This window comes from Trachypithecus francoisi, unplaced genomic scaffold (genome assembly GCF_009764315.1).
Source record: "Trachypithecus francoisi isolate TF-2019V2 unplaced genomic scaffold, Tfra_2.0 Lachesis_group15, whole genome shotgun sequence".
Taxonomy (NCBI): Eukaryota; Metazoa; Chordata; class Mammalia; order Primates; family Cercopithecidae; genus Trachypithecus; species Trachypithecus francoisi.
In genome coordinates this window covers 64256615-64270626 of record NW_022681460.1, presented here as the reverse complement: position 1 = coordinate 64270626, position 14012 = coordinate 64256615, and the positions used below count along the sequence as shown (strand labels likewise).

The following is a 14012-nucleotide window of genomic DNA, read 5'->3' as shown; positions in this document are numbered from 1 at the left end:
AATGAGGCTGGGCACAGTGTCTCACACCTGTAGTCTCAGCACTTTGGGAGGCCAAGGCAGGCGGGTGCCTCGAGCCCAGGAGTTCAAGACCAGCCTGGGCAACATGGCAAAACCCCATGTCTACAAAAAAATACAAACATTCGCTGGGTGTGGTGGTGTGCTCCTGTGGTCCCAGCTGCTGGAGTGGGAGGATCACTTGAGCCCTGGAGATCAAGGCTGAAGTGAGCTATGATTATACCATTGCACTCTAGCCTATCTCAAAAAAACAAAACAAAGCAAAAAAAAAATACATACATTGACTAATAACACCAGCAACATTGTTTCATGGGAGCTGCCTCTGCTGTTTGTACCAAAACTGAGCAGATTTTTCAGGCCAGGCCTGAGTAATCATTAAATCGATCTGCTTGTGAGAAACTGGTAGGTCTAGGCATGACCACAAAGCTGGCAGATCCGTCTCTTCCTTTCTTAAATAAGAAATCGCCAGAAGTAGACTCTGTGCCTGTGACTCTTGAATGTTTTTTTTTTTTTGAGACGGAGTCTCGCTCTGTCGCCCAGGCTGGAGTGCTGTGGCCGGATCTCGGCTCACTGCAAGCTCCGCCTCCCGGGTTCACGCCATTCTCCTGCCTCAGCCTCCCGAGCAGCTGGGACTACAGGCGCCCACCACCTCGCCCGGCTAGTTTTTTGTATTTTTTAGTAGAGACGGGGTTTCACCGTGTTAGCCAGGATGGTCTCGATCTCCTGACCTCGTGGTCCACCCGACTCGGCCTCCCAAAGTGCTGGGATTACAGGCTTGAGCCACCGCGCCCGGCCGACTCTTGAACGTTTAACTGAAATCCAAAGCAGCAATTGCATTTTATATGGCATCGTATGTGTGCAAAAACTGAATCAAAATCTTGTGAAACAATACTACTTACTATATATGATGTAGTCTAATATTTTCTATCCTATTTTATTTCCTTTTTTTAATGTTGGTTGAAACTGTAAATTTACATAATGACAACTACTAGGACTCTATCTTGGTTCAAAAGTCCATGATTGGCATGCTTGTATTGAGTTACTACATTGCACGATCTTATAATTGTAAAGTTTAAGATATTTTCCTTCTGTCTGTCTTAATTTATTCTGTAATCTCGGTTGTCCTGCCACGAATGCTGGCATATTTACTTTGTTTGTGGATTCAATAATCATAGTTTCTCTTGCCAAGTTACACTAATGGTACCAAAAACAAAAGTTACTGCCTGGTTTTTGAAACTGTTCTTTCCTAGGAAGTTTTAAAGCAAAATGTTTTTACCTTTTATTGTTTACACAGGTAAAAGCATCCCTAATCCAAAAATCCAAAATCCAAAAAAGTGCTCAGAAATCCAAAGTTTTTTAAGTGACAGCATGATGCCATAAGTGGAAAATTCCACGCCCGATCTCATGTGATGGGTTGCAGTCAACATGAGGTTAAATCTTTCATATATGCACAAAATTACTAAAACTAATGTTCAGGGCCAGGCACAGTGGCTCACACCTGTTATCCCAGCATTTTGGGAAGCCAGGGCAGGTGGATCACTTGAGCTCAGGAGTTCGAGACCAGCCTAGGCAACATGGTGAAACCCTGTCTCCTCTAAAAATACAAAAAATAAAAATAAAAAGCAAAACAAAATTAGCTGGGCATGGTGGCACACACCTGTAGTCCCAGCTACTTGGGAGGCTGAGGTGGGAGAATCACTTGAACTGGGTGGCAGAGGTTACATTGAGCCAAGATCACGCCACTCACTCCAGCCTGGGCAGACAGAGGGAGACCCTGTCTTAAAAAATATATATGTATATATATATATATATATATATATAGTATAGGCTATATCTATAAGGGGTATATGAAATATAAATGAATTTCATGTTTAGACTGGGGTCCCAACCCAAGATATCTCATTATGTATATGCAAATATTACAAAATCTGAAAAAATTTAAAAGCCAAAAATCACTTCAGTCTGCTGCCAACCATTTTGCATAACTGCGTTTTCCATTTTGCATTTTGCAACCATTTTGCATAATTCTGTACTTCTTTCCCTTTTGGGTTTGTTTTCGTAACTGCTCAGTAAAAAGTGTTCTGTGTCATCTTTCCATTATTTGGGGCTAAATCATGTTAGTGGCCAAGCCTGTCAGAATTCATTTGATTTTAGTTAACTTCCTGGTGTCCAGTTCTCAGGAGTTGCAAGAATAGAGCTCTTCCCCCATGCAATCATCCAAAATCCCCGGCCTCTAGCCAGGATTGGGGAACACCACTGTTGGCCAAGAGCAGAAGGCTTAAAGTTCTGGTCATAGTCATGACACTGTACAAACTGTTCTTGTTCCCTACAAGAACATGGGAACTATTTGGATAATGGAGTTATGAATTTAATTCTGTTGAATTTTTATAAAGGACCTAAAAATAACCCTATATAATTTATTACATGTATAATCATATATTATAATTTTAAAAGTGTATAATTTATAATATCGAAACATTTCTTTTCAGAAATTAAATTTCACTTTGGTCAAAATCATCTTACAAAACATGGTGACTCATGATGGTTCCAAATAATGTAAACCAGTGTCTGTAACTAACGCTCTGGAGGAAGGAAATTCTGAGTTCTGACACAAAAGCATATCAAAGTGGTTTTGGTACTTTCAAAGTTTTTACTGCAACCAAAAATATGTTCATGTGTACCTGTCTCCTCTTTACACTGCTTACTTGGTCGTTGCTTTTCCCAAATACATCTCCAGTAACTTCCTCATGCTCTGTGCACCACCTCCAATCTTCCCCTAATGTGTATGAACTTGGCCATCATCAAAGAGGTGGAAAGGAAGAAGGGCACGTGCTAATATTAATATTGAGGTTTGGGTTGGGTGTAGTGGCTCATGCTGGTAATCCCAGAACTTTGGGGGGCCGATGCAGGTAGATCACAAGGTCAAGAGATTGAGACCATCCTGGCCAACATGGTGAAACCCCGTCTCTACTAAAAATACAAAAATTAGCTGGGCATGGTGGTGCACACCTGTAGTCCCAGCTATTCGGGTGGCTGAGGCAGTAGAATCGCTTGAACTAGGGAGGTGGAGGTTGCAGTGAGCCAAGATCGTGCCACTGCGCTCCAGCCTGGCAACAGAGAGACTCCGTCTCAAAAAAAAAAAAAAAAATTGAAGTTTGTACCGGTTTCTTTTTCCTTTAGGTCTCCTGATACGTGTCTAGTTAGTTCTATATACTTCCTGTAAATTTGACTCTAAGATATTTAATAAAACTAAACAGGGTTGTATGTTAAATAGACAAATCCTAAAGAGCAGAAAGGATTTAGCATTTAGTGAAATTTCATAGACTTAAGATGAGTTGGATCCTCAAAATTAATATATTCTAAACAAAGTTCTATTTTGAAGCTGCAGTAATAGTGCCGAACTTCTCTTATAGTTAATTGAATGATTTATCCTGGTGGTGTCTGCTGGTACTCGCTGAAAAAGTTATTACAGTCCTCACTGTCTCCCCTTTAATTCAAGTTTGGAATTCATGTGTTTCTGTGACTTTTTTGGAGTTTATCTGCAGACAGCCTGCCGTTGGGAACACACATGTTTATATAGGGCAGAAAAGGGCAACCTGAAGATTCTACTTTCTATTTCTTTTAGCACTGTCTGGCAATTAACACCCACAGCTCTTCAGAATGAGGTATTGTCCAGCCTACACCTTGCTTGTAGAAGCTCCACAAAGCTTCTATTTTTGTTTTTGATTTGTTATGAGGAAGCAAAGTATAGCCTTTACTTGAATGAAAGCTACAGTTTTATTTTTCTTCCTATTTACAAGAAATTCTTTTGATGATTAAGTTAGCCAGATATGCCCCGTGCGCTCATGTTTCGTATCTCAACCTATTTTGAGCTGAGCTAGTTGCAAGGACTAGTTCTTCTGTGAGATCTCTGGCAGTCCATAAATTCAAGTTCATGTCCAGACATAATGGCGAACTCAATATGTTGTATATTTGATATATGTTTGTTGCACACGTGGAGAGAAAAGTTGTTACCATTGTAAAGTAGCTATGAAATCTGACAGTTTTAATTTCTTTATCTTCTGAGTACCTATGGAATAAAGGACCTCCTAGTGCCATAGCAAGGCAGAAGTTTAATTTGCAATTCTGGTGGCAACATCCAGGTATTTCAAGTAGAAATGAAGAAAACTTGAAGGAAAAATTATCTCAGCACTTCAGTTTAATTCTTTTTCAAAGTCCAAGGAGAGTTTTCCCCAGTGTAAAAGCAGAAATGAGAATTTCAGATCTAAAGCAGTTCTTGCCTTTTCTTTTCCCTCCGTGCACATATGCTGACATCAGAAAGTACTATTTGAAAAGAAAACCCAGGCTAGAGCATTGGAGTCACTCATTTCCCATCCAGCGAAGGGAGAGCTGGTGCCTGGCTGGAGGACGTTAGGAAGGCAAGTCTGGGGGTCTGATCACTCGGCTGGGAGGGGGTAAAATATCTGGACCTCAGGAGGCCAGATTGCAGTGCCAGTGTTCTCTATCTGTGTGGCCTGTTCCTGCCTGGGGTTGGGTACCAAGTCCAGATGGAAGTGGTCCCTGGAGCGTCCTCTCTCTGAAGTGTTTCTTTGTCAACCAGAAATATTCCCTGCTGCTGCCCCAGAACTCATCACTGTTGACACATGGACCAAGAACTAGCAGAGGAGGTGATTTATAATCTCTAAATGAATTGCGCTAAAACAGACAACAAGCTCTCTGACTTAAGTAAAGGAAGGGAGGGTGGGTGGAAAGGAAGGAGGATCATAAAGAACATTCTAGATTGCATACTTTGGTAATCACAGCAGGGCCTTATTGCAGTTAGAACAAAAGCCTGGACACACCTCTCAGTTCAGGAAAATAATTTAGAGCCACTTGTTAAATGCTGCAGTATTATTGAAGTACCAAGTGTTAAGATTTTCATTGAAAGCAAAACTGACTGAGCAGCTCAGCAAGGGAAATGCTACATGATCAGTTGATGGTTTGATGAGGGGTATGGAGTAGGGATTTTGGCAGAGGTTGCTATTGCTAGCAGACAGGCCTTGGTTTTAGTCCAAGCTCTATCGCTTAATAGCTGTGTGACCTTGGGGAAAATTATAAAATTTTCCAGTCCTTAGTATCAGAAACTGCAAACGGAGGAGAAAGATACCTCACAGATGTTGAAGGTGAAATGAGACAGGACACCTAGTACATTGCCTGGCTACACAGAAAACGTTTCACAAATGTTAACTTCAGGCCCTCTCCCCGTGCCTTGGTCTTTTAGAATAGTGTTTCCCCATCATGTGCACACTGAGTGGGAAGGCGGACAGCTGCCATCACCCGTGCAGCCCCATGTTGAGAGCATTTCTATTGACCTTCCCTTCTTCCCTGTGAAGCTAGTTCAGCTGTCACCTCATCACTGTTTTTCTTCTCCAGAGAGTGCTGGGTTGTAGTGACCACACTGTTGATTCAGCATATCCCAACCACACTGGATGGAATTTTTACTGCGATAATTCATATTCCAGGATCTTATAGTGCATAGGGTTACAACGATTAGCATAATGATCTTGCACAATCTTTCTGCCTAGCATGTAGTGCATTTGTAATATTCTCAGAGGAGACATCTAGAAAGCGCCAAGCTCCTTTGTCCTGCGTCAGCCACAGCAAGCTGTCTGCGCCTCAGTGCTATAGAGACTCTGGGTGGATTATTCCTTGTTGGGAGGTGGTGGGGGGATCCCAGCTGTCCTAGATGCCATTTACAACAATCAAAAATGCCTCCAGACCTTGCTAAGTGTCCAGGTGGGGAGTGGAATAGGCAGAATCGCCTCCAGTGGAGAAGGGCTGAACTGTACTTAGGATTTGTGATTCTGCAGAAATGGGTTCTGTGAATGCACTAAAGCATGAGAACATCCAAAAATCAATGTGGCACAGAACTGAATTCAAATTTACCTGGATACAGGTAAATAAACACAATTTTGAAAGTACCAAACAATTCAAAAAAAAAAAAAACACATTAAAAACGAAAAAGTCGGCTGGGCGCTGTGGCTCACGCCTATAATCCTAACACTTTGGGAGGCCAAGGCGGGCGGATCACCTGAGGTCAGAAGTTCGACACTAGCCCGACCAACATAGTGAAACCCCGACTCTACTAAAAATACAAAAATTAGCCGGGCATAGTGGCGGGCGCCTGTAGTCCCAGCTACTCGGGAAGCTAAGGCAAGAGAATCACTTGAACCTGGAGGGCAGAGGTTGCAGTGAGCCAGGATCGCACCATTGCACTCCAGCCTAGGCAAAAAGAGCGAAACTCCCTATCATTAAAAAAAAAAAAAAAGAGGGAGGGGAAAGGTCAGAAAGGCATTCTTCTTCGTTGGGTGATGAATTAATCTTTCACATCTTTGTCATGTTAAAAATGAGCCTGCGGCTGTTTCTCCACTAAATTAAGACACTGGCACACAGATGATTGTGTGTAAACACTAGGCACAATCGTAGGGGTTCAGTAATTATTGAATGAGAAGAAAGAAAGGTTGTTCTTGAATTATGTGATGTGTGTGTTTAATCATGTTTTTGAGCGGAACACCGTATGTAGCAGACAGAACTCTGGGCTGGGCATCAGAGGGACCAGGGACCCCACACTGGGCTTTGTGTCATTATCTCCTGAAAGGAACTGGCCTGGTGCACAGAAGACAGTTGGAGTACATTGTACATACAGTTCCCACGTAGCTGTAGGGTTTTATGAGCCCATATTTTAAAAGGCCTTCTAGTGAAGTGAGGATGTTAATGCTTTTTTTTAAAAAAAAAAAAAAATAGATTAGTGATTACTTTAAAATCTGAGTCCTGGCCAGGACTCACGCCTGTAATCCCAGCACTTTGGGAGGCTGAGGCAGGCAGATCATTTGAAGTCAGGAGTTCAAGACCACCTGGCCAACATGGTGAAACCCTGTCTCTACTAAAAATACAAAAATTAGTGGGCCGTGGTGGCATGCTCCTGTAATCCCAGTTACTTGGGAGGCTGAGGCAGAAGAATCACTTGAACGTGGGAGGCGGAGGTTGCAGTGAGCCAAGATCGCACCACTGCACTCCAGCCTGGGCAACAGAATGAGACTCCATCTCAAAAAGGAACAAAAAAATCCAAGTCCTAATTATCGCTGCAGCTTTCTTTAATGTGTGCAGTAAGCTGGGGACATACAGAATAACTTAAGATGTAGAAATCGTCTCTCCCTCCCTGAAGAATTTCATGGATACCACATTTGCCTGCCAGGAATGTTCTGTTGTTCTGGTGTTTTCGTTTCTGCCATTGTCATTGTTTCTGCTTCGTTCTTACAATACGACTCTGGGTGCACCCTTGGATGATCATGGAAAGGCAGCTGCCTGGCTTTCCAGAACTGGTTTTGACTCTCCATCTGAACCCGGAGCTCTGTTTCCTGTGCAGGTTGCTCCAGTGTTTATCCAAATTGTCAGTCCCTTCCCAACTCATACCCACTGACCCTTCCTTTCTCAGCTGATTATGGGTTTAAGTTTGAATCAAGCCATGCTATAGAATCACTATCTAGTAACTCCTGTGTTTGCACAATAAGAGTATTAGTCAGCATTTCCTGTTTTCATTCATATTGTAAGTTGAATAGCTGTAACAAAAGGGAAAGAGATTGCCAAGACAAATAATTCTTACGGCTTGTGCAAACATTTTATTGCAAGCCTTATTAAATATGCAGCTTTCAGAAGTCTACATGATGTGCCTTTCAGCAAAGCTAAATCCTACTATGTGTGCTTGCTTCACGACTTAAGAGCAAGTCTATATTGAATTTAACATTAAATAATTATTTGGCCTGTATCTCTTTTAAGCTTCGTTAAGAACTGCAAATATGATAAGGGAATAAATTGTTTATTTCAGTCACTAAGAAAACTTAACCTATAGGTTATATATGTTGGCAGTTCCCAAGAAGTACCTAGGAAATGGAACCTTCCACCAAGAGTGGTTTGTCCCCTTCTCACAAGGTGGGTCTTCATGTCAAGGCCCCCTAAGGCACAGAAACACAGCACTCCACCGTGTCCAAGTTCGTAGTGATTGGTGGCACCTTATGAAAGTACTTTTTACTTTCACAGTTACTGATTACACATCAGCATACCTTATCCATGTTCTGTTTCCTTGGCAGCCTGATATTTGAATACAAACAACATAAAAGTGATTACATGCAGCATTTCAGGACAGTTTTCAAAGTGGAAGAATTTGGCACTTTCTTCTATTTTCTTCCCATTCTTTGTCTATTTCCTTTGCATTTGGAAGCCAGAGTCCTCGAACCTTTACTTCTGCATGTTGTTTTCGTCCCCTAGCTGGAGTTCTCTTTATTACTACTTTTTTGTTTCCAATTTGTCTCTTTTTAAAAATAAAACATAGTGAAACCCCGTCTCTACAAAAATTAGCCAGGCATGATGGCAGGTGCCTGTGATCCCAGCTACTTGGGAGGCTGAGGTGGGAGAATCACTTGAACCCAGGAGGCAGAGGTTGCAGTGAGCTGTTATCGTGCCATTGCACTCCAGCCTGGGCGACAAGAGTGAAACTCCGTTTCAAAAATAAGTGAATAAATAAATAAAAATATGAAATTAAGCTTAGCTAGCCTGTGTAGATGTTTTAGATGGTCACATCTTTGTCAGATATGACATTTGTGCCTTTTAGTAAAACCATTTTAGTATTGTAAGAAAAAAAGGGAAGTATAGGGAGGACTAAGAACATATTTGTACTTCTATGTAATTCTATTTTATGTGTCTTTTTCCATTGGAGTGTGGCCTTGACATCATTACTGGCTCCGAAGTCCTATCCTGTTTTTTCATTGACTTGCTTGTGCCAGGTGCTGTGTTAAGGAAGTGGAGCTACAAGATGAATAAGGCATGGTCCCACCCTCCACGTGGGAGACGGCACATCAGTGTACTTAGGATGCTGCATATGGTGACAGATGAGGGCCCTGTGAGGGAGCACACCACAGGATCCGGAGGATGGGACGGGCGGGAGGAGTACTCAACTTTGCCTGAAAGCTTCAGGACAAGCTTCCAGGAAATGGCACATCCAAGCTGAGTCTTAGACAGCGGGTTAAAGAGGCAGAGAGGGGAGAGAAGAATGTTCCACATGGGAGAAGAGGTCTGGAGGTGACGACAAGTAACATAGCATTTGTGGGCGGTGCTGGAAGCTTGATGTTTCAGAGGCATGAAGTCTGAGGCAGGGAGTGTGGAGGCAGATGAAGGTAGGGGAAGGAACTTTACATGAGGGCGGCCTTGACTTTCATATGAAGGCACTTTAGGGAAGCAGGAACCAGTGAAGACAGGAGAACGTGGTGACTACACAGGCGCACTGAAGTGGGGAGGAGCTAGGTTTTTGAAGGGAATTTGAGCTTGCAATTTTTCAAGGGCATTCAGTGGTTACAAATGAAACTTTTCATTAATGTATTTGTGTCCAAGTGTTTTTAGATGTGCTTTTCTGCTACTCTCTTTTTATTTGGTTTGGAGATAGATGATGACTTTCCTTCAGGGCCTTCTATGTGTCTTGCCATATTAATGTCTCAAACACATGGTCCGTGTCATCATGGAGCTTGCAGTCTAACAGGGTAGATTAACACATAAGTATGCATCCAGTTGGAAAGAACTTAGAGATCACTTGATCAGCCCCCATTATGTAAAATGTACGCAACAATCTACCTCCAACTATAGGGTGACATTAAACAGTTTTTCAAAATATTATGGCATTGAAAAAAATGCATAACATTTGGGTTACTTCAGTCCCACTCCCCAGTACTGATCAGGCCAGTGAACCAGTCTTGCTGGTGAAATAATGACTTCTACAGTCATGACGGATAATTTCCCGTCATCTTGACCATTCCTTCCCTGGCTCTGTCCTTTACCTGTGACTCTTCTTTCCTCCCTCTCCTTCCTCCTCTTGCCCTCTGCCTGCCATACCCAACTCTGCATTTCTCTGCTTGGAAAAATCCTACTTGATCCTCAGAGCCTGACTCCATCACCCCGTTTCTCTGAACCTCCCAGGCAAAACTCTGTGCTGTCCTCCAGCTCTCTCTAACTGAATAACAAATCTCTCTCCCGCTTCCCTGCAGGGCTTCAGGGTAGTGACCCTAAGACTGAGCGTCTACCTGTGAGAAAAATGCCTCGATGTAACAGGAATTCCCACAAATGCTTAGGAATTCAATATGGTTATTAGCAAGTGGGAGAATTATCCTTTTGGTTACAATGATGTGAACTATTTTTGTGAGTTCTCAGTATGCACCAAGAAAAACCCCAGTGACTCAGTAATGTACCTGTGCCATCTCACTTAATCCTTCCAACAAAGAACTTGCCAAGGTTGCACAACTGGGAGGGATCCAAGGCCCTGTCTACGTGCTAACCTGCAGGACAGTCCCACATAATCCAGTACTGGGGCCTTATTGTCCAGCCTTCCGCCTCCAGGAGCCCACTCAGTGATGACTTCTGACAAAAGTCACCTGGATTATCCCTCTTTTGGGGTCCATGATGCCACCAACATGCTAAAGTTAGCAAATGCCTAAGGATTGTTACTGTAAGTGGTTTTCTCTGATTTTGACCACTACTAATAAAATCACAAGATTTGTCTCAAATACTATATAAAAAGGAATGTCTTTTATTTCTCGAAATTGTTCTGCCACATAGTTTGTTCAAGTAACACATAATAAAGGATAAATGGCTTGTAGCTATATTTACCCAAATTGAACATTTTTAATGTAATTTTTTGAATTTGTCAAAAGCATATCAATGGTCATAAAAAATTTTTATATCCTCTGACCCTATTACTTTACCCTTGGGAATTTATTCCAAGAACATAATTTGAAAGAGATTAAAGCACATAGGCACAGATATTTTCAGTACAGCATTGTTTATATTGGAAACAACCCAAATGTTCCGTAACAGGGGGAACAATTTTGTAAATCTTGCTACAGCGACTTTACAAAATTATAAGATGCCACTTATAATTGTAAATTTTGAAAGTTTGTAGTACAGCAAGGAAACTGACCATGTTAAATGTTTCTGATATCTTAGTCAATTTTTCTCCCACCAATTCCTATCTGTGTACTGGTCGTACTATGAGCGTGTAAGTATGTATTTCATAAACATTTACTTTTTCTTAAATCAGTAGTATTCCCTTCCTAGAGTGGTTTGCTTCCCAGATTTTCATGGACATTCGTCTCCCCTGGGGATCTTGTAACAATGTGATTCTGACTCTGTAAACTTTATGCGGAGCCCAAGATCCCACATGTCTTAGAGGCTCTCAGGAACCGCTGACGCTGTTGATCGTGAACCATGCATTGAGTAGCAAGGCCCTAGAGCTCTCTGTGTATGAAGAAGATGCTGCTGACCCAGTGTCTCGCTTTCTCGAAAGGCAGCTGTGACCTTTTCTAGCAACTGAGGGGTGGAGACTAGAAATGAGTGTTTTCTGGTGTTTCTCTAATAAAGCTGCTGTCTCGTATCCAGATTGATCATCAGTATCCTTATGCTCTTCAACTAACTTGAAAATTGTCAGTTAACAGAAATGACTGGGTGGCACTAAAATAAATTATTCTTAATATAAAGAGTAAGAAAGGACTGGACGCGGTCCCAGCACTTTGGGAGGCCGAGGTGGGCGGATCACCTGAGGTCAGGAGTTTGAGACAAGCCTGGCCAACATGGTGAAAACTCATCTCTACTAACAATACAAAAAAAATTAGCCGGGCATGGTGGTGGGCTCCTGTAATCCCAGCTACTTGGGAAGCTGAAGCAGAATCGCTTGAACCCTGGAGGCAGAGGTTGCAGCACTGTACTGTACTCCAGCCTGGGTGACAGGGCAAGACTCCGTCTCAAAAAAAAAAAAAAAAAAAAGGCTTAGCTGTGAGCTTTGATATTGGAAGAAAAGTCTTGGCCTTGTCATCACAAGGAATCCCTCAGGCCTGGTGGCGTGAAGCGGAGAAGGGTGCAGTCTCTTTAGGGCAGAGAATGAAGAACCTTTCTATGACAGTGGGGAAATCCGTTCACCTTTGTGTTGGTAAACAAAAGGAATGTAAGCTATCCTTTGAGCTTGAATCATAGTGGTGTTTGCCAAAACCTACTTTTGTTTTTAGAAGATAATAGCACATATTCCACTTGCTTCTCCACAGTGACCGAAGCTGGCTTTGGTGCTGACATTGGAATGGAGAAATTCTTCAACATCAAGTGCCGAGCTTCCGGCTTGGTGCCCAACGTGGTTGTGTTGGTGGCAACGGTGCGAGCTCTGAAGATGCATGGAGGTGGGCCAAGTGTAAGTGCCCCACATCGCCTTCCTAATACCAAAGAAATTTCATTATGTTAAAACAGAATTGAGCATTTGAAAAATTCCTGCCTGTTTAATGACTATAGTTTTCTAGAGTATTTTTTCTAGAACTTTCTTTTTTCCTGTAGACCTCCTTTGTGGACATCTAAAACTCTTTTTTTTTTTCCAGCGCCACCATAGGGCACTTTGAGTTTAGTAAGTTCGAGTAAACAGTAACACCCACAGTTCTTTCCTAAACAACATTTTGAAAAGGAGCATAGTGCAACCACTTTTTAACCTTAAGCTTCACATCTGATACTCAGGCCAAGATTGTATAACCATATGGTAATGGGAGGCTAGAGGCTCTTGTCCCTGAACGAAGAACATGAGGATTAGAGTGAGTTCTTTGATGACTGAGATTTTTCATTGTTTGTACAGATAGTTTTTCGGTTCACTGATGCTGCAACTCATCAGATTTCATCTAAAACTATTTTCCTTCTCTTTCTGTTTATTATGATTTCTTCTCACAACTCTGTTATAATACAGGATTGTTTCTAAGAGAGCTTTGCTTGGAAAACACAAATTCAATTTTAACTTCTTTAAAGACTTTTGATATTTACCTATCCTAACATGTATAGCAATTGCAGACATTATAAAGGAAATATATTCCTTTCTGCAGAAAACCTGTGCATAGATTTGGGGGGTTTGTTTTTTTGTTTGTTTGTTTGTTTGTTGTTCGTTTCATTTTTAGGAATTTCAAAGTGTAGAATAAGACATTTTATACTGATTAATCATTTTGAAATAAAATAAAATAAAATTTCTCTGTCATTATAATATTCACATATAAGACGAACTGCCAAGTCTGATTTCTTAATTGGCATACTGTACTGTGTATGTGACAAAAGTCATATATTCAGTGATTATTACATAGTCAAAACAAGAAGCGGGTTTGCCATCATGAAACGCTGTAAAGCAATTCTTTGTCCTGGGAGAAGTGGACATTATTTTTATACCATTTTACAGATAAGGAAGCTGAGGTTTGATAGGCTTAGGGAATGTGGACAATGTCAGCAGGCCCGCAGAGTGCCGAGCACTTCAGATCTAAATCTACTATGTCCACCATGCAGAGCTGGATGTTAATGAAGGGCAGAAATGTTCTAAATCCAAATCCACTTCTAGTACCCGACACTTAAGCACTTCATTTCATTTTTGCCTAAAGCTTCATCATCATTTCTTTTTTTTTTTTTTTTTTGAGACAGAGTCTCGTTCTGTCGCCCAGGCTGGAGTATAGTGGCGCGATCTCAGCTCACTGCAAGCTCCGCCTCTCAGGTTTTTACACCCTTCTCCTGCCTCAGCCTCTGAGTAGCTGGGACTACAGGTGCGCACCACCACGCCCGGCTAATGTTTTGTATTTTCAGTAGAGACGGGGTTTCACCGTGTTAGCCAGGATGGTCTCGATCTCCTGACCTCGTGATCTGCCCGCCTCGGCCTCCCAAAGTGCCGGGATTATAGGCGTGAGCCACCGTGCCGGGCTCATCATCATTTCAAATGCAAGAATGATATAATACAGATTAAAAGTAGTAAATCATAAAGAATTCTGACTTTACTCAAAACACTCCTTGTTGCTACAGTCCTTCCTGGATTTTAGACATTGAGTCTGCATAACAACTTCTGTTTTCAAAAACTACTTCTGCCCATGTAGGATGCATTTGGAATTCTCCCTCCCTGCCCTGCCACCCTGAAAATTATG

At 41.9% G+C, this 14012-nt stretch overlaps 1 protein-coding gene across 4 annotated transcripts in view; it reads left to right on the top strand.

The window, feature by feature from the left end:
- Window positions 1-14012, top strand: part of MTHFD1L (methylenetetrahydrofolate dehydrogenase (NADP+ dependent) 1 like) — a 236600-nt gene that overhangs the window by 131390 nt on the left and 91198 nt on the right. For all 4 annotated transcript variants that reach the window (XM_033235065.1, XM_033235064.1, XM_033235067.1 and 1 more), the window contains exon 21: window positions 12132-12271. In XM_033235065.1, coding sequence (XP_033090956.1) covers window positions 12132-12271 — 140 coding nt within the window. The remainder of the gene's footprint in view (window positions 1-12131; window positions 12272-14012) is intronic.